Below are 25,855 nucleotides of genomic sequence, written 5' to 3'. Positions count from 1 at the left end.
AATTTAAAAAATTTAGACCAGGGTTTACTCAAATTTTCAATAAATAAAAATTCCTTATGGCTGCTTTCAGACTAGAGGGAGATGGGAAATTGAGAAGGTGTGAGACGGGTACTCAGAGGTGTGGTGTCAGATTTTCGTGGGGTAGCAGGCCTATCTTGTTATAGCTCATAATTTTGCTACTTGAAGTCTTTTCGGCATTTCTTCTACTCTGGATTAAAACATGTTTCTTCTCTTCATACTTTTCCATGGGTCACAACAAAGTTAAATAAGGGCTGGGGTTGTTTACTCCTGCCTTAGGGACAGCCAGCTATAGGTTTTTAAGCAAGGGAATGGCGTGATTTAAGTGTTAAGATATGGGGTAAGAAATTAACGGAATGGGTTAACTGAAAGGGATAAACTCAGATACTTATTTTTAAATAGACTATGAACAGCCTATGTTGATGTGCTTTCCTCTAGCTTCCCAAACTAGTATTACCTTGGTTTCTCCAAATACACTGTGAAGGAGAAAAGAATCTAGGGTGACTGTGTATTACATCCCTGAGTATCCTGATGCTTATTTATTAACTTATGAAAATCTGAGAAGCCCTGGAATTAAAAAATACTAAAATTTGTTTCTGTTACTCAGTGTTTTCCAAATTTGTTCAACCCCAAATCCTTTTTTTCTCCCTTCTTCCCCCTCCTTTTAACAACATAACACTGATGTAAGGAACTAAATAGAAGGTTGGTAACTCTGCAGGTACGCATTTGGAGCTGTGCCTGTGGATCTTTCTCAGTTATTTTGAAAACTCAGTTGTCTCATTATTTGCATTCATTCCGTACAGCAGGATGGAAGAGGATTTCACATTGTAAATTTAGAAACAGATTATTGAAGTATTTTAAACAATTGAAAGTCACATTAAGGGAATTCCCTCGCGGTCCAGTGGTTACGACTCTGTGCTTCCCCTGCAGGGGGCACGACTTCGATCTCTGGTCAGGGAACTAAGATCCCGCAAGCCATGTGGAAAAAAAAAAAAAAAATCACATTAAAACTAGTTTTGAATGATAACATTTTTTATAACTGAAATAGAATACAGAATTGGTTTTTGTATCAGAGAGAGTAACCTATTTCAATGAATACTCTTTTGGTTAGGAATAGTTTCATTGCAAGAAACAGACCCACTTAAATTTAGCTCAAGAAAAGGAGATTTGGCATATGTTAAATCTAATCCAAGGAAAAACTGAGCAACGGGAAACAAAAACTGAACAACAGGAAGCATAGAGATTTGAGCAGGTGTTGTATATTGTTCACGAATTTTTTCATTCTGTATCCTGTCACTAACTCGACTTAGTTTTCCGCTCTATAAATGTTCATTCTGGTTAATGGCCAATCAGTTGTAGCTAGAAGGGGTCACATGTAAAACTATCCCTTCCGGATGAAGCATTTGTAGAGATAGGAAGGAAATGATGGTCATCTTCAGTAAAATTGCCGTTTAAAGGAAGTGTTTTGAATCATAACACTGTGTATCACACTGTGTGTAGATAACTTAAAGAAGAGGTTGTTGTACTCTTTTTGACAAATGAATTGTATATAATAAAAAAATCTCAATGCACTAGATGCTTGCAACGTGACATGGTGTTTGAAATGTTGACTTTGGTGTTGGATCTGCCAGAGTTTTGAGTCCTAGTTTCACCACGTGATACTCTGTGACTCTGAAAGGGCAAGACTAAATATTTTCACACTTATCCCTTCAATGCCTAGCTCTGTACTTGGCACCTAAGAAGCACTTGATAGGTATTTGGTGAATAAACAAATTAGCTTCTCTGCATCCTTGTGTCCTGATGATGTTAATAATCCTCCCTTAGCAGTGTTTTATGGTTCAAGTGAGAAAATGTTTGAGGCATTTAGCACAGGGCACAGTTAATAGTAATACTCAACAATTGTAGTAACCCTTTTATCATATTGGTAAACAGCCATTCTCTATTATGGCATACTGGCTATATATACTTTGTGTGACAGAGAGACAGACATTTGCAACTTTGAGTTTTTTGAGGTGTGTGTGCGTGTGTGTCACGCTCGCACTTATAAGTGGAAGCTCTTTCCACAGATTTTATTTCCTTCCCACCAAGGGTGGGAGGGAGGGAGGGGAGAATCTAATATATTTTCAAACTTTTCATTGGAACCAAACAAATCAATTGGTGTGGGGAAGGGAGTGGGCAGTGAAGGTGAAGCCGTGATTGAACTGCCGTGTTCAAGGCATTTTTTGACCTACTATAGGATAATTCTGTTATATCTGTAACTTCTGTCTAGAATTGATGTATCCATCTGTTCATTCAATAAATATTAGTAACTGTATGTCAGGCCCTGGCCAAGACATGGGTAAGAGTTGTAACTAACTCTTGAGAAACTCTCAGTTGAGTGGGGAAAGAGAGTATGGTGAAAAGTAGCCAAGTAGTTGAGAAGTTATGTGATTTCAGGCAGTTTTTTTTTTTTAATAAACTTAAGTAAATTCCTTATATTGGGATAGAATTTAACATATTTGTTTATTATTTAGTCTTTTGCCTCCTAAATACAATATACTTTCAAAACTTTTTGAAAAGCCACTTAAATAGGTCTTTTTAAACTATTGCTTTATTTAGAAATGAAATATGTCAAAAAACAAGCTGAAGAGTTACTTAATAAGGAACTGATTCCAATATTGAATTGAGAATGGTAACTGCAAACACTACTTTGATACAAGGAGCTTGAGCCCCAATTGTTGATTGAACAGGACAGAGGAATTTTTTTCCCCAAAGCAATCCCCCTTAGTTTAACCTGCTTTCTTTAATTTTGAAGGAGATGGACGAACACATGCGGAGCATGTTGCATCACAGGGAACTTGAGAACCTGAAGGGCAGGTATGGGACGGCTGTCTTCCGTAAACTTCTGGATGTGGGGGGATCTGAGGGCTGATGGTGCTTGTCAGCTTATTTTATAGTAATCCTTCATAAATGAATGTTGTCTTACGGCATAGAACTATCTTTTGGAATTAATAATAAGTACAATAGATTTTTTTTTTGCCTTCAAAAGGGATAACTCTTTGTGCATCTCAAATGTGTAGAATTCACAGCAGCTCTAGCAAATAGATTACAACAAAGGTGGGTGGGGATGAGCTAGTTCTCTCATTAGTAAGCTTTCTTATTCCTACACAGCAGCCTTGCCACTAGAACATTTCATATTATTGCCTCAGCAGTGTTCAAATTATTGCAGGCCATAAACCTTTACTGTTGCTGGAATAGTCTGAAAAGTCCAAAGTCTCCTAAATAGCACTGAATCTCATTAGTGTAAATAAAATAGATGTATAAATGTTGAGTATCTAAGAATGCTATTTTGTGAATTGAAGCTTGAGATGTTTAAGGAAAGAAAATCTAACAAATAAGTACCTTTAAGACATTAAATGTAGCATGTATGTATATCCCGTGTCTTTTTTCCCAACTAAGTTTCCTCTTTTGATGTTTTGGACATGTGTGAATTTGAAGTTTGGATACAGTATGGAACAGAGAAACTTTGGGAAACAGAAATATGAATTATACCTTAGTCCATGAATAATGGTTACAGTAAGTCCCCTACATATGAACCTTCAAGTTGTGAACCTTCACAGATGGGAATGTGTGTTCCCATGTCCAATTACTTAAGTTAGTTCATGTGTCTAGCATACATTGTCATGTGCGTGCATCCTCTGCAAGTGGTTGTGCTTTTGTGTGCGTTACTGTAAAGTACTATAGAGAGTACAGTAGTACAGTATTTTTATTTTAAGTCCAGGATGTCCAGAAGCAAGGTTAAAAGCAGCAGTGAGGTAGCTGGTACTGCTAAGAAGCGCCAAGCGATAAAGATGGAAACAAAGTGAAAATAATTGAGAGAGTGGAGCAAGTCGAAAAGATGGTAGATGTCGCTTGTTCTTATAACATGAATTGTTCAACCATCAGCACGATTCTAAAGAAGAAGGACAAGATCATGGAACAGCGAAATCTGCTGGGCCAATGATGTCGACAGTAATACTGAAGAAGCGTGGAAAAGTGATGGAGGAGATGGAGAAGCTTCTCAATGTGCGGATGTAGGATCAGCATCAGCGTTGAGTCCCGCTCAGCTTAATGTTGATTCAAGAGAAATCTAAAAGCCTTTATGAAGACTTGAAGAAGAAACGCGGCAAAGAATCAGAGGGCGTGTCTTTTAATGTTAACCATGGCTGGTTTCATCGGTTCAAGGCTAGAGCCAACCTTCACAATGTAAAAGTAAGTGGTGAGGCAGCGAGTGCAGATACAGTAGCTGCCCGGGAATTTCCTGAAATGCTTCGAGAAATTATTGATGAAGGCACGTATTGACCCAAGTAGATTTTTAATTTGGTTGAGACAGGACTGTACTGGAAGAAGATGCCAGACCAAAGTTGCGTCAGTAAGGAGGAAAAGTTGATGCCAGGCTATAAAGCAGCAAAGCATAGGCTAACTCTGTTGTTTGGTGGCAATGCTTCTGGTGATATGAAGCTGAAGCCTCTCTTAGTTTATCATTCAGAGAACCCAAGAGCCCTTAAAAACATAGAGAAGCCTGGATTACACAGGCCATTTTCCAGGACTGGTTTTTCCGCCACTTTATCCCAGAGGTAGAGACATATTGCTTGGAGAAGGACGTCCCATTCAACATTCTTTTGCTGCTTGACAATGCTCCAGGCCACCCCCATTCATGGACAACTTTCATCCCAAAGTCAAAGTAGTGCATCTGCCACTGAATATATGTCGCTCATCCAACCTGTGGACCAGGGAGTTGTAGCAACTTTCAAGAAATATTATTTATGTCACACTTTTCGTCAGGCGGTAAAGGTGAGTCACGAATCAGGAGCAACCTTGTGACAATTTTGGAAGGACTATAACATCTACAAGGCCATAAAAAACACTGACTTTGCTTGGCATGAGGTTACGGCTGTCACCATGAATGGGGTTTGGAAGAACCTTTGCCTGCAGTTTGTTCACGATTTTCGTAGATTTGAGAAGGTGGATGAGGAGTTCAAAGAGGTCTTCAGCAACTTAGTGACCCTCAGCAAGAAGCTGGAGCTTGATCTGCAAGAGGACAACTTTATTGAACTCTTCGCTGTGCAACACGAAGAGCTTACTAGTGACGACCTGGTGGAAGTGGAGGCCCAGAGAAAGGATGAAGAGAGACAAGAGGAAGAAGTAACTGAAGAACCGAAGAGATTCATGACGCAGGAAATGGCAAGGGGATTTTCTTTATTTGAGGAGGCACTGTTAGTTTTTAAGGCACAGGACCTTAACATAGAATGGTACACGAAGGCTGCAGCGGCCGTTCAGAATGCAATCCAGTGCTACCGTGTTATCTATGACAAGAAAAAAAGAGCTACTAGTCAGACATCACTGGATCGTTTTTTCAATAGGGTAGATAGAATTGAATCCAGCAAGGAACCAGCACCTGTGCCGTCACCGTCAGGTGTGACGATCAAATAATTAAGGTAATCCACATATAGGGAATCAAAGGTTGACTGTATTTCATAGTTTCCAATGATAATGAGTTAAAGATCATATATATTCAAGGTATTATAAGGGCTCTCCACATTAAATCTGAGTGAACGCAAGTTGCAGCTTGCCCTCCATCTCCTATTGCTGACGATCCTTCAGCTCTACCATCTCCCACCTCCTCTCCCTCCTCCGCTGAGTAACTCTTCTCGCCTGTTCACTCGATGCCAGCCCCTGTATGCCAGCTGGTGTACTGTACTACTGTACTTTTCAAGGTACTATACTGTAAGGTTAAAAATGTTTTCTTTATTTTTGTGTTTTTTATGTATTATTATCTGTGAAAAGTATTATAAACCTATTACAGTACAGTACTATATAGCTGATTGTATTAGTTGGGTATCTAGGCTAACTTTGTTGGACTTACGAACAAATTGGACTCTCTCGGAACGGAACTCGTTCGTATGTAGGGGACTTACTGTGCAAGCTTTGATCAAGATGCCAACCTAAGTCATTTGTAATTATTTGTGTTTTAAGTAATATAGTTTTAGGTTGTGTGGGCAAATTAATATGTTATTAAACTTTCAGCATCTGTTTAGCATATTAGTGGAATTTTCCATGGTCTCAGTCCTTTACTGTGTGAAGGTTAGGTCTTAGCAGCAGTATAAAAGAGGCGTTCACTCGGATTTAATGTGGAGAGCCCTTGTAATACCTTGAGTATATATGATCTTTAACTCATTATCATTGGAACCTATGAAATACAGCCAACCTTTGATTCCCTATATGTGGATTACCTTAATTATTTGATCCCATTTCCAACATACTTCTTTCTGGATTTCACCTTTTTCTGGGCTTCTTAGTGACCTGTACTGTATTATAAAATCAAACAAAACAAATGAGGTTAGTAAATCTAGTCATTAGGAGAGAAGCTCATTTTGTTCTAAGACTAATGCCTTATTTTATTCAAAGATCACTCATTAGCTAATTAAAACATTAAAAAAACAAATTTTGATAACTTAAGATTCATGTTCATAGTCAATACAGAATCATAAAAAGTAAAAACGTAGAGGTCCTTTCACTCCCTCCCCTGCTTCCTACTCCCCTCTTAGAGGAAAGTCAACAGTTTAGTGTATATCCTATCCAAACCTCTTTTCTGTGTGTGTACATAGATTTATATTTATATATACAGACATTTTGTTTTGTCTTACTACCATAACTGAACCACATGCCATATATGTATTGTTCTGTAATTTGTTTCTCCTTTCCTCCCACTCATCAACTTAATTGTGCCATGGAGATTTTGTCTACAGTTTTTAGTTATTTGGAGCATAATCAGATAGTTAAGGAATAAGCATCGGAAGCCTCTGAACTGACAATATTAATGTCACTGTTAACACCCAAACTTATTTTATTTAGAGGAGAGCACTTTGGTACTTAATTTACTCATATTTTAGATATAGTGCTATCAGGTTTGGTATGGTTTCCTGGCCAGTACAGATTATAAGGGAGAAGGCAAGCAGGTAGCAAGGAAAAACAGCTGGCAAAACTATAAAAAACAACACAATCTTAAAAATCATTTACTGACTTGAAACATTTATTGCCATGACAAACAGTCATCACTAGTTTGTACCAAAGGGACAAATAGTTATCAGTCATTATCTTTTTTCTTCCTATCCTCAGTTTGTGATTATTTCCTCTGGATTCCATGTTTTATTACTGGCTTTCTGATATTAAGTATCACTATAATTTTTGGTTGTGATCTGGTTAAGAAATGTAAGCATTTTTTTAGGTTTTGAATGCAAGCTTGATTGAGAAGTGAGTAACTTATTTAGTTCATGATTGTAGACATCTGGAGCATTTCCCTATTTCTTCCTAATGTACTTGTTCAGATGTATGGCCTGTAAGTAGTTTCTACAGATAGATGCCATTAAAAGGGCACAAACCTTAATTTATCAGCCAGCTGTTGTGGTATAGTTAGAGCAAGCTTAATAAAGAGGAGCTTATGGATAGAATATCTGAAGGCTTTGCCTTTCACACATGAGAGGAAATTGTGTGGTAACAGGATGAAGCTAATTTGGGCCCTCTGTTAAAACGCTCTGAGGAAAATTATTGCCTTTATTAGTCAGGAAGTAAACCGGTACTTTTTTCCCAACAATTACTTTATATATTTATACAAAGTAGTATTTTAACTGGTTATTGATAAAAAATTGGAAAATAGCATCATTCAAATATTATTTAATTTGCTATTAGCTTTAAAGAACATGTGGTTTCCCAAACACCCTATTTGGGAGCCTGAATGCATATTGTAATATGCTTGACTCCAGACACACACACATTTGGATTTTCACAAGATGTGGTTGACCTATCCTGCTCTTTCCCAGTATAAATGTAGATTCTCTCTTTTCTCTTTTTGAAGTTTCTTGTAAAGCTTATCTTTAAAAACAAACAAACAAACAAACTAGATTTCATTTATAAGAAAAATGTTAAGGATTTCTGTGTTTTGATAAATCTGTGTTTTTAGTGTTAACTTTTATGTTGCACTTATTGCTAGACCATTCTGGGTAGGATCTCGAGGTATTTTTCTGTCAAGTAACTTCGGCATTATGGTTATTACTCTTTCTTGCAATGAAAGCAAAAATGTTTTAAAAATCTGTGTTTGAGTGTTTGATACATGTCCAACATATACTTGTGCTTTGGAAATTGCAAAATATGTGGGTTTATGATTATGGATATTTATTTTTAACAGAGTTAGTTACTGTCTACTTTATACTACATTCCTTAATATTTTAAAAAGTCAGTGTGGTTTTCCAATTATGTCTTTTAAAGAGGGATTTTGATGGTTTGGACCTATGAAAAATTCTCCTTGGGAATTCCCTGGTGGTCCAGTGGTTAGGACTCCGTGCTTCCACTGCAGCGGCCACAGGTTCCGTCCCTGGTCAGGGAACTAAGATCCCGCATGCCAAGCGGCGCAGCCAAAAAATAAAAAGAAAAAAATTCTCTGCGTTTTGGAAGTAAGGATAAAATCAGGGATTTTATTCAAGAATACCTTTTAGAATGATGTCCCTGGTACTGCAATATACAGTTTAGCGTTCTATAAACTTTTAGGTAGAAAAGTAGACTAAAAACATTTTCCACAGTTGTAGAGAGTTTAAAGCCCAAAAGATTTTCTAACCAGAAAATTCAGTTGATTTGAGTTGTTATTATAGTGTAAATTATGTATGCCAAGTTTGTTACAGTCCTCAGATTCTTCTGATGCTGCCCATTGGGGATAGATTTCTATTTATATATACATTTTAAACTTCACTCTGTGTTGCTGTGAGAAAAGGCTTGCTTTCAGTTACAAGTTAACGTTCACTTTGAATGAACTACCTTAATTTTAATTGCTTGAGAGAAGAGTGTGGATATCCCAGGTAAACTGGAGAAAGTTGAGGATTATTTTTCTTTAACTATATAATTGTAGTAAAATACAGTTGAAAACTCTCAGTGAAAATAATGTATTTAAGTTCCTGGAGGATTAGAAGGAATTAAACTATCGATATTCAGGGTAATTCAGGGAATCTGGTCAGAACTCATTAAAATGAATCTTAATGTCAAAGACTATATTGCATCCAGAGCATTTGAGGTACAAAGTCAAAAAAAAGATGGAAACTTACGAATTTTCTCCGTTTTTCTGAGGTGCTTTTCATGATTCGCACAAAGTAAAAAACTGTTTTGTTTACTTACTGGGCATTGTTTGTTTATAATTTGTCACCATTAACCATATACTTAGCTTGTTTCCTGGAATTTAGTAGTTGCTCAGTAAGTTTTTGTTTTTGTTTTTTTTTAAATGAACTCTTGTTCCTTTTATTATTTTTTAAAATTTTATTTATTTATTTATTTATTTTTGGCTGTGTTGGGTCTTCGTTTCTGTGCGAGGGCTTTCTCTAGTTGCAGCAAGTGGGGGCCATTCTTCATTGTGGTGCGCGGGTCTCTCACTATCGCGGCCTCTTGTTGCGGAGCACAGGCTCCAGACGTGCAGGCTCAGTAACTGTGGCTCACCGGCCTAGTTGCTCCGCGGCATGTGGGATCTTCCCAGACCAGGGCTTGAACCCGTGTTCCCTGCATTGGCAGGCAGATTCTCAACCACTGCACCACCAGGGAAACCCAAGTTTTCTGTTTTTAATGAATATTCAGATGATCTGTAACAGAAACCATTTTCTAGTAAATGAGGTGCTTAATTTTGAGGGTCTCTTCTGGCTAACTGATGTGAATTCTGCCCATGTCTTGTTGGATATATGTGAGGGGAAGATGAAGCAGTGTTGTGTATGTATTTCTGTGTCTGTCTGTCTTATCAAAGACAGCATGTCTTTGTATGTGTGTTTTTATAGAATGGCATAGGAAGTGCAAAAATATCACTAGTATTAACCCAAGACAAATGATAGAGTTAAGCCAATTTGGATTATTGAGTGGATATTACTGTCCATTTATTACACATGTGCCCATGGTGTTCAGGTGTTTCTCATCAATGACTGCATAGATCGCTGAGCCAATCAAGGGACTCAGGAAGCTAAAAAAGCAGTTAAATTATTCATCTACTACAGCTCTGGACATTGATTCAAGACTTTGGCTTCTTAAGCTGGACAAGTATGAGATATACCATGAAGTGTGTAAAGTAAAAGAAGAAAAAGCCTGCCCAATTATCTTTCTTAACCGAGAACCTGGTTATACTTCTCTCTAAATGGTGTTCTTTTCTGAAACCTGAGAAAAACCATTTGCCTAGCACAGCTGTTAACTTCCTACAACTGAAATGCTTTCCATTCCCTTTAAAATAAGCCCTTCTGAAGCAGAATGTAGATCACATGTATCATCCGACCAGAAAAGTTTGCTGAGACTACTACTATCATTTGCCCTGGGGTCCGGAATCTTCACATTCCAGGCAGAGCTCCAGCTGTTCCGATTTAGTTACCAGGTTATGATTGGCTACACTGCCTACCCTTTTCTCCACCCCTTAATTTTCACTGGGAGAAAGTTTTTGAGCCAGAGATTAAATGTAAGAGCTGTCGCCAGGCTTTCTGAGTGCAGCTGGCACCATGGGTGTGCTCTGGAGCAACTTCTGTTTGCTCTGAGCCCCCCGCCCTGCCTCCCCTTTCACCACGTTTCCTCTGGCAAGGTTTTAAGTACAGCAATTCAAGAAGATTTCTCCTCCTAAACTATATTATTCTAAAGTGTATTGCCTCTTGATTGCTGGAAAAGAATCTTTAATTCATTTCAAAAGTAACTTATGAACAAACTTATTAAAAGTGATGAAAGGAGCACTGAAATTGATTAGAACTAATTTTTCACTGTGCCAAAGTGTGCAGTGTCTTTCAGAGGAAACTATAACAGATCTTGTGAGTGTGCCATGCCGGTGGGGAGAATTGAATGTCCCTCATCTCCCTCTTTCCCTAGGGACAGTAGTCATGAGTGCCGAGTGTGCGGGGTCACAGAAGTGGGTCTTTCTGCGTATGCAAAGCACATTTCTGGCCAATTGCACAAAGATAATGTTGATGCCCAGGAAAGAGAAGATGATGGAAAGGAAGAAGAAGAGGAAGATTATTTTGACAAGGAACTCGTTCAGTTAATAAAGCAAAGGAAAGAACAAAGTCGGTAAGTAATAATTTTGATATTTTAAAAAGCCTATCTGAAACAGAATGTAGTAGAGAATACATTTTCCATTTACATTCTTTTCAGCCTATAGCATTTAGACTTACCTTTTTTTAAAATTAAATTTTATTTTTTTATTGAAATATAGTTGATTTACAAAGTTGTGCCACAGACTTATTTATCTTAATTTTAAAGTTTACCTTGAAGTTGCTGTCTTATTTATAAAAGGCAATGGAATGCTTTCTTGAACTACTGTATTAACTCCTTAAAAAAAAAAACCAAAAACTCAGTATTGACCCTACCTAAAAGCTAGCTATAGCTGCTATGTATCTGAATTTTACCATGTTGATAACTATGTTTAGAACTGTTTTTATTAGTTCCAAATTTTTTTGGATACCAATAAATTCTTATTTGGTATCCAGATTTTCTAGTGGAAAGGTATTAGTGAATAAGCTTCATTTGAATATGTTATATAGCATTTCTTATTTCATCCCTTAGGAAAAAATTGTTTTGCCTAATGTGAATTAACATGGTGCTTCTACCAAATTTGATTTATCCCTTTATTATTAATTTCTTCAGTAAATATTTATTGAATAAATTTATATTCAATTGGACAGTGTCAGGATCATTTCAGCAATAGAAGTTTTATAGCTTGTACTACATAATTTCATACCTACATCTATAATTCAGGTATTAGCCTTTTGTATTTTAACGTTACTGATATGTGGTCTGAAGAGTTTAATTAATGAAGCAGAAAATTTCAGGTATGAGTAAAAGAGATATAGAACCAGTTATGAGGTGGGGTAATTTTTTAAGTCCTAGAACATGGTAAAAAACGTTTCAAATTATAAAAATTTTAAAGATCCTTCTTGAATACTAGTTATCCCTGGTCTGTATTTCGTTTTCAGTTAGAGGTTTGAATATAAAAAAGAAGTAGTTTTTATTCTATATGCTAAAAGTTTTTTGAACAAGTCCTTAAAGGAGACTTCCTTAGTTTTAAAATGTCTGTAGCAACATGGTTCTTAAATTGTTTAGTTGCTTATCCTTCAAATGACATTGTCACTACTTTCAGTATAGCTGTAGTTTACTCTTGTTTTAGGGTGTTGGAGCCTCTAGGAGACTAACTTCTATTTTTGTTGTTACACTCTTGTGCCACTATTAGCTTATCTGTGTAAATGATTAAACATTAAGTCAGAGGGTAAAAGAGCTTCTCAATAAATTAGACATTCATGTTGTAGATACTATTCTTTGATTATTTTTATATGCCTCTTTGGTGACCTATTTATAAAGTCATCTACTTATTTCTTCATGAGGTTTTTTTCTTTTTTCCTTCATGAGTTTTTTAGTTTAGATTGTTCTTTCTGGGCTGTGGGTTTAGCTGCATGCTATTGTCCCCCTGACCTAGCCAATTCATGATGATCTAGGAATTTTACTTTGTGACTGACTTATTGCCCAATTCTCCTCATTTCTGGATCATAATTAGTGGAGCCAAGTCAGTGATCTCCTTGGATGTCATAAGTTTCATACTGCCTAGAAACAAAAAAACAATTAGGTTAATGGTGGTGCAAAAATCTTCCAAGTATCTGTAGTAACACTTGTCACTTGGGGACTTAGGGTCTCCTGTTTAGAAATAGTTGTAATTCATAATGTAAGTGGATGTTTGAACTTTTAGGTAAATTAACTTTTAATTCCGTCATGTGAAAAAGGAGGAAATTCCAATTTGTGTCCAAAATCTTACAGACATTCGAAGCTTTTAAAGCCAATTAAAGTCAATACTGAGTTTAAAATTTAAGGAGGGAACCCAACTGCAGAAACTTCGAGATTTTTATTCTGTCAAGGTCTAGTGGTTAAGAATGTGGGCTCTAAACAGACTTGTGGTTGCTAACGGGGAGGGGGGAGTGGGGGAGGGATGGATTGGGAGTTTGGGATTAGCAGATGCAAACTATTATATGTAGAATGGATAAACCAGCAAGGTCCTACTGTATAGCACAGGGAACTATATTCAGTATCCTGTGATAAACCATAATGGAAAAAAATATGAAAGAGAATGTATATATATATTTGTGTATATATACATATATATGTATAACTGAATCACTTTGCTGTATAGTAGAAATTAACACAACATTGTAAATCAACTACACTTCAATTAAAAAAAAAAAGAGCTCTAGAGTCAGACACCAAGGTTCAGATCTCTACCATAACACTAACTAGCTATCTTGCTCTAGGCAAGTTACTTAACCTCTCTAATCCTCAGTTTCCTTATCTAAAAAGTAGGAATAATGCTACTTGCTGCAGAGTTGTGAAAATTAAATGAGATAATCTATGTAAAGTGATTAGCACTAAATGCTTATGATAAGTAGGTACTCAATACATTTTAAGTAGTATTATTCAATTTTTTGAGCACATAGCACATGCTAAGCACTGAGCTAGGCATACTATAGGCGCTTTTTAGAGAAAAATGATTTTACGCCTATTCCTGTGATGTTTGCTTAAATTTATTTATGTTTCTGTGAGCTCCTTGTCTAACATGAATAGTTGAAACAGCTGTAGCTTCTTTATAAAAACCTCTAGCTCATGAAGCTCCTTATAGCACTTACTGTGGGTCCTACTTGTTATGTGCTATTTTACTCCTGTTTGTGACCCTGCTTATTTCCTTAGCTAGATTATAAGCCCTTCAGGAAGAGGAACTATACATAAAAGTTTTCTTTTACCACTAACAGTCACTGAATGTGTACCTAATAAAGTGTTCATTAATGAAAGTGATTATGCAAAGTAAAATCTTACCATTTAAAATAGGTTAAGAATCTGGGTTTTCAGAAAGAACCAACTATTGAAGAAATCATGGTATTAAGAGCAGGTGAATTTAAATTGTATTAACTATGATAACTAACCATAGCTACAAAATATACTTGTTCTTATTTTCAAAAAGTTGTATAATATAAAAATAATAATTGGATGATAGGGACAAAATCCCAGAATATGCCGAGAAAAACAGGAGCAGGAGAGGGAAGATAGTATAAATGTGTCAAGTTTTTAATATTTTGGGGGTGATTGGAGACACAAGATATTAGTTTCTAATCAACAAATTGTGAAATATAAGTTTATATCATTTAAAGATATGAAAGCACCTACTATTTGAAATAAAAGTAGTCTCTGTTACATATTCTAGGTAACAGAGGAGGAAGGCAGAGGGGAAGTTTGGTGGGTTATGCCTGTAGAGGGACCAGCAGAACTCTTTTAAATCACTAATGAAAGACTTTTTCTTCCAGGCAAGATGAACCTTCCAATAGCAGCCAAGAAATAAACTCTGATGACAGGCGATCCCAACGGAGACGAGAAGACCGAATTCCTTACCAAGACAGAGAGAGCTACAGTCAGCCAGCATGGCATCATCGTGGACCTCCTCAGCGGGACCGGAAATGGGAGAAAGATGGCTATAATAATACGAGGAAAAACAGCTTCCCACATTCTTCGAGGAGTAGTGGTGGATCAAGGGGATGTTCTGGCTGGCATAAGGGTGTTACAGGAGGCTCCTCAACTTGGTTTCACAACCATAGTAATTCTGGAGGTGGTTGGCATTCAAATAGTGGAATGGTAGATTGGAATCATAATGGTACAGGAAGGAATTCCAGTTGGCATTCTGAAGGAACAGGTGGCTTTTCCAGTCGGCATATGAACAGCAGTAACGGAAACTGGAAATCCAGTGTACGTAGCACAAATAGTTGGAATTACAGTGGCCCCGGAGACAAATTTCAACCAAGCAGAAACAGAAATTCTAACTGTCAAATGGAAGACATGACTATGCTATGGAACAAGAAATCTAAGTCAAACAAATACAATCAAGAGAGATATAAGTGGCAGCGGCAAGAAAATGACAAAGTTGGTGCAGTCGCCACATACAGAGGTCCTTCTGAAGGATTTACAAGTGATAAGTTTTCTTCAGAAGGCTTACTTGACTTCAATTTTGAGCACCTGGAAAGCCAAACCACTAAACAAACAGATACCTTAGCTTCCAGAATTGGTGGGAAGAATGGCAGTGTAGCAAGGGAAAAGCTCCGTCGCTGGACTCCTTACCCTTCCCAGAAGACTCTGGATTTACAATCGGGAGTGAAAGAAGTCACTGGTAACAAGTTGGAAACGATAGATAAGCCTCTCTTTGATTTTAGCTTGATAACCACAGGAATACAAGAGCCCCAAATTGATGAAAGAAATAATTCTCCAGCACTGAAATCACAAAAAGAAACACATACTAGATCTCTTAATCATAAAGCCACTTCTGACTGCACTGCTTCCTATGAGGTAGTGAGAGAGTGCCCCATTATAGAAAAACCTGAACAAGAGCATACCTTAAATAAGATGCCATTGCTAAAATCCCCACTCCTTCCAATTCCAGTCACTAAATCAGCTCCTCAAAAGCAAGATTCAAAGAATCCCTCAAAAAACACCAAAACGAATTCTTTTTTTCCTGGAGAACACTCAAACCCCTTGAACAAACCCACTGTGGAAGATAATCAGGGTTCTTACGTACCCAAATTGCGAAATTCAGGTCCTCGTGTTTTAAAAGGGCATAAAAGTACATTTGGAACTCAAAGGGAACCTGATGAAAATTTAAGTGATACATTACAAAAAGCCAAAGATGTGCTAGAGTGTAATGAGTCATTGCAAAATCCACTTCTTAGCGCTTCTAAAAGGACCAGGAATTATGCAAAAGCAAGTAGGAATGTAGAAGAGTCTGAAAAAGGATCTTTGAAGATTGAGTTTCAAGTAGACGCATTAGAAGATGAAAGTGATGGAGAGATATCTGATGCAGAAAAGAATGGAACAAAAATTGGAACCCTGGGTTCTGCAACTACAGAAGTTTTATCCTGCAGTACTCATGCTGCTGATGAGAAAAGGGGGGATGACCAAAACCTGAAAACATCTAGAAAACCATCCACTTCCCCATGTAACTCAACAGTTCACCAGAAAGAATCTGAGTTACAAATGACATCTGTAGCCAGCCCACACTCTGACTTACTGCTAGATTTGAAAACCGCTCTAGAAGATGCACAGGTTGATGACCCTGTTAAATCTCATGTATCTTATGAAACAGAAGGCTTTGAGAGTACTAGCTTGGATGCTGAGCTTCAAAAAAACGATATAGGTCAGCCCTCAGGCCCTCTCCTGCCTGAACTAAGTAAGCTTGGCTTTCCTGCCTCACTCCAGAGAGATCTAACCCGTCACATTAGCTTGAAGAGCAAAACTGGAGCACACCTTCCTGAGCCAAACCTCAACAGTGCTCGCCGCATCCGCAATATCAGTGGTCATCGAAAGAGTGAGACAGAGAAGGAGTCTGGGCTCAAGCCAACCCTTCGGCAGATTCTAAATGCATCTCGGAGAAATGTCAACTGGGAACAGGTCATTCAGCAAGTAACCAAGAAAAAGCAAGAGCTAGGCAAAGGCTTACCCAGGTGTGTGCCTCTTTTCAGTATCCATTTCCCTTTTTTTCTTTTAAACTTACCCTTTGACTCTGGTCAAGAGAATTCTCCTTGTTAAATTTAATTAAATGTTTGCAAAAAATATACGTTGTAGATGTCTGGTTTAAATATCCAAGAGTGACTGCTACTCTATAACAAATGGAATAAAATGTTTCCTAGCAGGGAATTCAGGTTAAAAAGAAGCACACCTACTTCTGAGAAATGAAGTAGGGACAAGGAAAAAACTTAGAAATCTAGCACTTTGGTGATAGGGGCCATAAAGTGACAGCATAAAAAAAGTCAATCTATAGCTCTGTATCTATCTATAGATCTTAATGAGTGGTACAACTTTTAGGTATAACTGTTCTCATTACCTTTCTGTCTCATTACCTTTCTGTTCATTACATTACTGTTCTAAGTAAGAAAGTGTGGATGGCTATCCTTCTGTATTTGCTCTGGGCATTGTATTTGTGATCACAAAATACTTTCTCCTAAGTACTTGTGTAATACTTTGGCTATTCATCTTATGTTGAGGCACTAAACTTTTCTGAATGGTAAAGCAGCATTCAACATAGGTTTGCTACTTTTGAAAGTAGCAAAGTTTGAAAATCATCCTGCTTTATAATTACATAGCCCTCTAGGCTTAAATTTCTATCCTTGTCGAAATAACATACTTATTGTGCCCCCTTTTCTCTTCCTGTAACTTGTGTCATTGAGATTTTAAAGTTCTTAGCATGGTGTCTGCTGCTTGTAAATGCTTAATAAACATTTTTGTTTATTTTTTATTTGTTTGCTGTTAAAAATTACGTATTTATTATTGTTGATTTAGAGCTCCATATTAAATAAAACCCTCAGTTTTTATTCCCTCCTTTTGTATATAGCTGTATACAAATATCTAATTTGGTACTTGTTACATTATAATATTTACAGTAGAGTTAACTTACTTTATGTTTAGAACTCTTAATGCTCCTTGAGGGCAGAAACCATCTATTTATATTTGTAACCTCAGTGCTTAACAGAGTCTGGCATATTAAGTGGTGCCCCCTCTCCCAACCATGTCTGATTAATTATTTTTCTTTTTCTTTCTTTCTCGAGGTTCGGCATCGAAATGGTGCCTCTAGTTCAAAATGAACAAGAGGTCTTGGATTTGGATGGGGAGCCTGATCTGTCCAGTCTAGAAGGATTCCAGTGGGAAGGTGTTTCCATTTCTTCGTCCCCTGGGTTGGCAAGGAAGCGAAGCCTTTCAGAGAGCAGTGTGATCATGGACAGGGCTCCTTCTGTGTTTAGCTTCTTCAGTGAGGAAGGTACAGGCAAAGAAAATGAGCCCCAGCAGATTTTTTCACCTAATAGCTCATTGAGGTCTGCACAGAGTCAAAAAACAACCATGGGCCTTAAGCAGGAAGTGACACCTCTAGCTGCCTCCCTAAGAACAGGTGAAAGAGCTGAAAATGTTGCTACTCGAAGGCGACATAGCGCTCAATTATCATCTGACCATACGATACCTTTGATGCATTTGGCAACAGACCTGCACAGCCAGGAGAGCTCTACACCACTTTCAGAGAATCACAATGCCCAGGAGAGTAATGGAGAAGGAAACTCTTTATCATCAAATGCAGCCTTAGCCCTTGCAATCTCCAGTTTGACAGATGCAGCCACAGACAGTAGCTGTACTTCTGGTGCTGAACAAAATGATGTCCAGAATATTAGAAAGAAACGAAGAGCCACTGGAGTGAGTATGATTCCTGTGCTTTTTGTAGAACATTTCGTGTGGCGACTTGGCCTTAATTAGAAAGACTTAACTGTTTAATTTTTCTTGGGTATCTGGTGTTGTGGTTCTCCCTACTCTGGAATAAAAGATTTCTGAAGCTTACTCTTACTTTCATATTCTTATCCTACGGGTTTCTTTAACTGAGTAACTCTAGTAAGTTAGATGTAATTGAATATGAATGTATAGTACTAGGAAAATATGAAGTCATCTCTAAAACTAGTATCTAAGCCAATGATTCTTTGTATCACCTGACCAAGGAATGAGCCACATCTTCAGCTGTAACTTTATCTGTTTTCATGATGCATTCTGTACTGCTGCTGAAGAAAGGTACTCTAGTGTTGCATTTGTAGGGCATGTATGCTTGTCGGACCCAGGACTACTAGGCTTAACACTAAGGTAGTTTTATACTATGAGAGTACATCTATATGAGCATAGTCTTAGTCTCTGTTACTCTATCTTTTGTACTTAAGTTACCCAGCCTGGTCTTTTTAGAATCCATTACTTCACTGATAGTTCTCTTTTGGCACCTGTGATGTTAATATTGCCTAACCCTTTCTGAAATGAAAGAGTTGCTGGTGGTAATATAGTCTGGAATCTGGCACTGTGAGAAAATGGGCTGTTTCCTTTAATATTGGGACAATATAACAAAGTAGTCATTCCAACTCTGCTCCTTTGAGCTAGATGCTGTATGGATGTTATTGGATGAGAGATTGTCTTATGACAAAGCTAATATCTTGGGGCTTGTCTCAGGCTGTTGAGTTTTTTGTTGTAAAGATTTTCTTGCTGAATTCTAAAGTAGAAACTATGAAATCTGATTCATGTATTATTAGCTTTTACCAAGGTGATATGCTTTGCCTAAGCCCTGTGGGATTAGCGTCCCTCTAGGATGCTAGGGAGGTACTTGATCTTGGATTGTATTTTTTTTTAATCAGATACATTCATTCAACTAATATGAGTTCATACCATGTTCATGAGACTCCTACTGCCCTGTTAGAGATGGTAGCAATAATGAAGAATAATGTATGACTATCTTAGAACTGGTTCTTTTTTTCCCCTCCTGGATAATGGCCTTTACATATTTAATATTATTCAATTTTCTTTATCTCCTTAGGATGGATCTTCTCCTGAACTCCCAAGTCTTGAGAGAAAAAATAAAAGAAGGAAAATTAAAGGAAAGAAAGGTACAGTATAGAATATTCTGGCAGAAAGAAATTGTTCTTACAGCAATTCAGCCTTTTTACAAGTTGATACAGAGTGTAGCTTATCAAACATGGAATGCCCATTTATTTATTTATTTATATTTGTTATTTTTGTCATCTTGCTTAAGGACATAGAAAAAGTTTGATTTCCTACTATATCCAGTTGCAGCTGTAGAAGAAATATATGATGCCACCTAGACCTGAAAACTAAAGTTAATATATATCTCGGACAAATTGAATTCAGTGTATAGCTAGAAAGTGTCACTGGGCCTTTTCAGTGGGGTGAAGAGGAATAAGGACATTTAGTAAAAATTTTATCCCTCTTGGTCGTTTATAGCCATTTCTCTCACTTTCCATTTTTGAGGCATCTTGGTTGCTTTTCTCTTGTGAGTTAGGTAGAGAAGTTATTAGTGTGGCTCCCTGACTGATAGGCTTCTATGACTCTTGCCTTCCACTGACTCTAACACCATTAGTGTATAAGGGCTAGTGCAGGAAGTGATTAGATGAACTTTCGGTGACTGGATGTGATAGATAAGGTGGGAGTCAAGGGTGACCTCATTTTCTGGGTGTGGCAATTGGATGGATGATGGCATTATTTGTAGAGCTAGAAAACTCCATGAGAGTTGCAGGTTGAGGGTAGAGGAAGATGGTGAGTTCCCTTTTGGATCCCTTGAGTTAAAGGACTTTAGAGACACCTAGGTAGAGGTATCAAGTTGGTAGTTGGATATGTGGGTCTGGAGTTTAGGGGAGAGGTCTTGGAGTATTGAATGGGAAATAGGCAAACATAAAGATGACAAATACGTGCACATAGTAGAACATTTTATTTAAAGTAACTTAAGTGTACTGTTTCAAAGCTATATTTTCTCCAGGATGCCTTTTGTAATAAAGAGAACTACTTTGAATTAACAGACTAGAAAAATATGAATCGGGAAGAGAGTGCAAGCAGTTCAGGTTTGGGGCCCAATCTAAGCCAAAGCCTTGGGTGAAGAGGGTAGTAGATAAAGGAACATGGGAGATGAAACCTACAAGAGTTGATTTGCCTGGGGCAGAGATGTTGCTTGGAAGGGTCATGGTGGAAGATGGTGATTTGGTAAATTGGTACCATGCATGTGGTGGTACGCTTGAAACCATGAGGCTTGGTTTCTGACAACATCAGGTTTGACTACCTGATTTGTAAAATTTGATGAGTCTCCTTCCAGTGACCTAGTGGGGAGAAAATAAAGGCCTGTCCTAGACAATTGATGCAGTTCCATCTTCTGAGGAACTGTATATTATTAAAGAGAAGTCTCCAGTATTAAACTGAACTTTATGGTTTCTTTTGACAGAACGTTCTCAGGTTGACCAGCTGCTGCATATTTCGTTAAGGGAGGAAGAACTAAGCAAATCATTGCAGTGCATGGATAACAACCTTCTGCAAGCCCGTGCAGCTCTTCAGACAGCTTATGTTGAAGTTCAGAGGCTACTTATGCTCAAGCAGCAGGTAGTAGTAGCACATGGAATGTCTAGTGAAAATGGATCATCTTGAAGTTGGATTTAAAAATGCTTAACAAAATACTTTATTTTTAGATAACTATGGAGATGAGTGCCCTGAGGACCCATAGAATACAGATTCTACAGGGATTACAAGGTATTCAGAGAATCTGATGGATTGGACCCTCTGTAACTTGTTATTTTTTGGTTCTCTGTGGAGGGGAATTAAAGTAGTTTTGAAAAAGTTAATATGATTTTTCTCGTGTCTCCTTGGTTTCATCCTTCTATAGAAAGGCCTGTGAGACTGTACATCCCCAAAGTGCTTAGCAGTGGAGATAATGTTACAGAAAGAGTCCGGTTAGGAATCCTAAGACTAGGGTTCAAATTTTGACTCTTCTGTTAGTACCGACGTGACTTTGGATAAGTCACTTAAAATCTGAAAAAATTGGAATATTAATGCCTGTTCTGTCTGTATCCTTGGTGGTTATATATATATTATATAATATATATATAGTATATTATAGCTTATATGATAATCTGTTTTAAAGAATTATGAGGGTTTTAAAAATTCTCTTGTAATCTTTAAAAATACAAATTGGCTCAAAAATGAGTGGCTTTTCAGATAACATTTTTGCATTTGTGTATGTTTCCCATTCTAGAAACATATGAACCTTCTGAGCGTCCAGACCAGGTTCCCTGTAACCTTACACGAGAACAAAGGAACATTAGATCTCAAACATCTGCTGATGCCACACTGCTGCCTACTCCTTTTTTCCCGGTTTTCCTGGAGCCTTCATCTTCCCATGTGTCTCCATCATCCACTGGAGCCCCTCTCCAAGGAATCACATCTACTTTCCAAGCTCATGGCAGCGTTCCTGCTCCGGACTCATCAGTTCAGATTAAACAAGAACCCATGTCTCCTGAACAAGATGAGAATGTGAATGCTGTGTCACAAGGCTCTGCTTGCAATGTGTCCAAGGAATTACTGCAAGCTAATAGTATGTAAACTTTTCTCTGGGTTAAGGGCAACCCTGTAGTGGGTCTACGGCAATTTTATATCAGTGATGTAACATCATACTTGCCCATTAAAACTGAAATTATTACAGTTTTTCTTGAAGTTTTCTTATTTAGGAAGATTATTTAAATATTGGTAACCTTTTTCTAATTTTCTCTAATGTAGGATTACTGAAGTGACTTTGGATTAGCACTTAACAGGTTTCATTTATTAGGATTGGTGCAGAATTATTTGGTTTTTGTGAGATAAATGGCATTGAAGTTGTTTAGTCAATTTTCTAGATAAGATATATCCTCTGAATTTCTCATTACTTAACTATCTTTATCATTTCAAGTACAAACTAGGGTTAATATAGACCTGAGGAGCAGGTGGCCATGATGAAAGGCAGAGGGCTCTGGGGTTTGGAATCATCTAATAGAAACTTGGGCGGTTTTGAGAAATAGCCAGGGTTTTTACTCTCTTCATAAAATAATTCTTACCTAGTTACCATTTGAGAATAATTTCCAAGCTATTTAAAATCTCATCTGAAGTTTGCATAACCACAGTGGTGCTACATTGAAAATTAAGTAAGAAGCAAACAGGGACTTCCCTGGTGGTCCAGTGGGTAAGACTCCACGCTCCCAATGTAAGGGACCCGGGTTTGATTCCTGGTTGGGGAACTAGATCCCCCATGCATGCTGCAACTAAGAAGTCTGCATGCCGCAACTAAGAAGTCCGCATGCCGCAACTAAGAAGCCTGCATGCTGCAACTAAGAAGCCTGTGAGCTGCAACTAAAGATCCCACCTGCTGCAACTAAGACCCGACACAGCCTAAATAAATAAATAAATAAATAATAAATAAATAAATATTAAAATGAAAGAAGCAAACTGATATTGTGTGATTTTTTTTTGAGCAAAAACAAAAAGTCTGAAGAATTATCCTACATTTTGCTATCTGTTGCCACACTAATCATTGATATCTACATCAAATGTATATTATCTTTCATATTGAATTATGTTATTTTTATATGGATACTATTTAGTATTTTTTAAAAACTAGTAGTATTTTTTTCAAAAAGAGCTTGTATTTTATTTCCTTTTCTGATTGCAAAACTAATTCATGTTCATTGTAAAAAAATTGGGAAACTATAAAAATGTGGATTTGTTATTTTGTTATATATTTCAGTCTTTTAAAATTATAAATGTTTATGTGTTTACACGAGACTTTATACAAAGGACAAGTCATAGTCTGTTATAACTTTATTTTTTCCCACTTAATTATTATGATCATTTTCCTGTGTCATAAAAATAATTCACCTAAAACACTGTTTTACTAGTTGTATAATATTTCAGAAGTTGCATAATCTGAATATACAATAATTTATATAATCTTTGAATATTTACCTTTTTTCCTTTTTTTGTATTCTGTATAACGCTGCATTGTATATGTCTTTGAGTATGTCTGTGATTATTTCATCAGTTTAAATTTCTAGACATGAAATAACTAAGTCAAGGAAAATAGACATTTTAAGTCAGCTGACTTTTTAACTGCTAGTATGTAGCTAAATTGGATGATATACAGGTAAAATGCATAATGAAAACTTCTAAGAAATAAAGGTGAAAGCACTTTAGCTAAATAGATATTTAAGTGTCTGCTAAGAATAAAACACATTGTTAAATATGTGGACATTTCAAACAAGAAAGAAAAAAGATCAATAGAAACAATCCCTGCCCATAAAAGGAGCTTTTGTAGGGTATAAGACATGCATGTAATTTGTGAGATTAATGCAAGGCAAAGTATATAAATACTGTAATAGAAATATGTGTAGGTTATGGGAAGCTGAGGGGTGAGATAACTAAACCATGACTGTTAAAGTTGTTAACGTATCGAAATGTCATTATTTGGTAGAAGTTCAATCAGTGATAACTGTAGTTTATGACTACAAATACCAGACACAAAAACGATGGAATAATTTTTTTTTTCCTTCTCAATTCAGGAGAGATCAGTGACAGTAGTCCAGTTTATCCAGTTATCACTGCAGCATTGTCCTTATCAGAGCTAACAGAGAGATTCCATGAGCCTAGCCAAGAACTGAAGTTTTCTGTGGAGCAAGGAAATACCAGAAACAGAGGGAACAATCCCTCTTCCCAATCATCTGGTCTTCCTAGCATAAATAAAGAAGGTGAAGAGCCAAACAGAGGCAACAGCGGGTCTGAAGCCTGTACCAGTTCTTTTCCAAGATTGTCCTTTGCTTCAGAAACCCCTTTAGAGAAAGAGCCCCACTCTCCAGCTGACCATCCAGAACAACAGGCAGAGTCCACTCTGACATCAGCTGAAGCTAGGGGGAACAAGAAAAAGAAGAAGCTTAGGAAGAAGAAAACTCTGCGGGCTGCCCATGTTCCTGAGAACAGTGACACTGAACAGGATATATTTACTGCTAAACCTGTAAGGAAAGTAAAAACTGGAAAGTCCACTAAAGGGGGGAAAGTGACAACCTCCACCTGGGAAGATAGCAGAACTGGTCCAGAACAAGAGAGTGTCAGAGATGAACCAGATAGTGACTCGTCTCTGGAAGTCCTAGAAATTCCTAATCCTCAGTTAGAAGTGGTAGCCATTGATTCTTGTGAATCTGGAGAAGAGAAACCAGACAGCCCATCTAAAAAGGATATTCGGAACTCCACAGAGCTAAACTCATTAGAAACTTCTCGCTCTGGTTGTGATGAAGTTAGCTCTACCAGTGAGATTGGCACCCGTTATAAAGATGGCATCCCTGTAAGGTAAGGACACCGTGTTGGTCCAATCAGAACAGCTTTCACCATTCTATTCTTAAAAAATAGAACTTTTTGTTCTGAATCAGAATTTTTTTTAAAGAGTCACATTTATAGAAAATCAGTAGGGATAATGGGTATGGAAGAATCAAACCTTAGCAATGGAGATTTTCTGCTTTCTCATTTGTGTTGTAAATATTTACTGTACTTTTATTTCCTTTCATATAGAAATTTCAGGTGGAAAAACCGATCTCTTATATCGTTGCTATTTTGTCCATTGTTTAGAACAATCTTTTGAGTCATGAAAATGTAAGTTTTACTGCCTGGCCTGTTCACACAGATGCTAAGAAGACTTTTGCTATTATTTTGTAGTGTGGCAGAAACTCAGACTGTGATCTCCTCCATAAAAGGATCAAAGAACTCTTCAGGTATTTGGTTGTTCAGTTTTATTTAAATTAATCACAGAAAAAAAGTCTTGTAAATACTAGAGCCAGGGTTTAAATCTACTTAAATATGCTTATACAATAGGGGGCGGGGACTGGGCTTGTTACCAAGAGGATTGCTTTGACCAGCAGTTATGGTATCCCTAAATCCTCAAATCCTGGCATTTCAGTTTCTTACTCCCGTCTCTCTTACCTGGCTGTCTTACATGTTCAACTAATTAGTAAAGTTGGCCTTCTGTATCTTCGGTTCCGTATCTATGGCTTCAACTAACTGCAGATCGTGTAATATGCATTTATTGAAAAAAAAAAAAAAACTCGTGTGTAAGTGGACCTCAACAATTCAAACCATGTTGTTCAAGGGTCAGTTGTAAACAGGAGGATGTGTATAGGTTATATGCAAATACTATGCCGTTTTATATAAGGGGCTTGAGCATCTGTGGATTTTGGTGTGGGGTGGTGGGGGAGTCCTGAAACCAGTCCCCTTTGGATACCAAGGGACAATTGTATTAAGGTTTTGTTGGCTCTGGGGTGTTTTGCTTTGAGAAGGAACTACTTAATTCCTTACTCAACAAAATAACTGGCAGCAGAGGAAACTGGATGTGGAAAGATACTTGGTGCCTTATGGGTATCACTCAAAGCTCACTATATAAGCATCT

At 37.3% G+C, this 25,855-nt stretch overlaps 1 protein-coding gene across 4 annotated transcripts in view; it reads left to right on the top strand.

Annotated features, from left to right (window-relative positions):
• The window catches only part of ZNF106 (zinc finger protein 106), a 61,370-nt gene that overhangs the window by 16,538 nt on the left and 18,977 nt on the right, over window positions 1-25,855 (top strand). For 3 of the 4 annotated variants that reach the window (XM_082453058.1, XM_082453059.1, XM_082453060.1), the window contains 10 exons: window positions 2,813-2,874; window positions 10,903-11,100; window positions 14,370-16,550; window positions 17,652-18,285; window positions 19,436-19,505; window positions 20,849-21,003; window positions 21,090-21,150; window positions 21,653-21,991; window positions 23,985-24,765; window positions 25,129-25,184. In XM_082453058.1, coding sequence (XP_082309184.1) covers window positions 2,813-2,874; window positions 10,903-11,100; window positions 14,370-16,550; window positions 17,652-18,285; window positions 19,436-19,505; window positions 20,849-21,003; window positions 21,090-21,150; window positions 21,653-21,991; window positions 23,985-24,765; window positions 25,129-25,184 — 4,537 coding nt within the window. The remainder of the gene's footprint in view (window positions 1-2,812; window positions 2,875-10,902; window positions 11,101-14,369; window positions 16,551-17,651; window positions 18,286-19,435; window positions 19,506-20,848; window positions 21,004-21,089; window positions 21,151-21,652; window positions 21,992-23,984; window positions 24,766-25,128; window positions 25,185-25,855) is intronic. The other variant, XM_082453061.1, reaches the window with a different exon arrangement.

Source organism: Balaenoptera physalus, assembly GCF_965194825.1.
Source record: "Balaenoptera physalus genome assembly, chromosome: 2".
Classification (NCBI taxonomy): Eukaryota; Metazoa; Chordata; class Mammalia; order Artiodactyla; family Balaenopteridae; genus Balaenoptera; species Balaenoptera physalus.
Note: the sequence above shows the minus strand (reverse complement) of the source record. Positions and strands in the feature narration are given on the sequence as shown.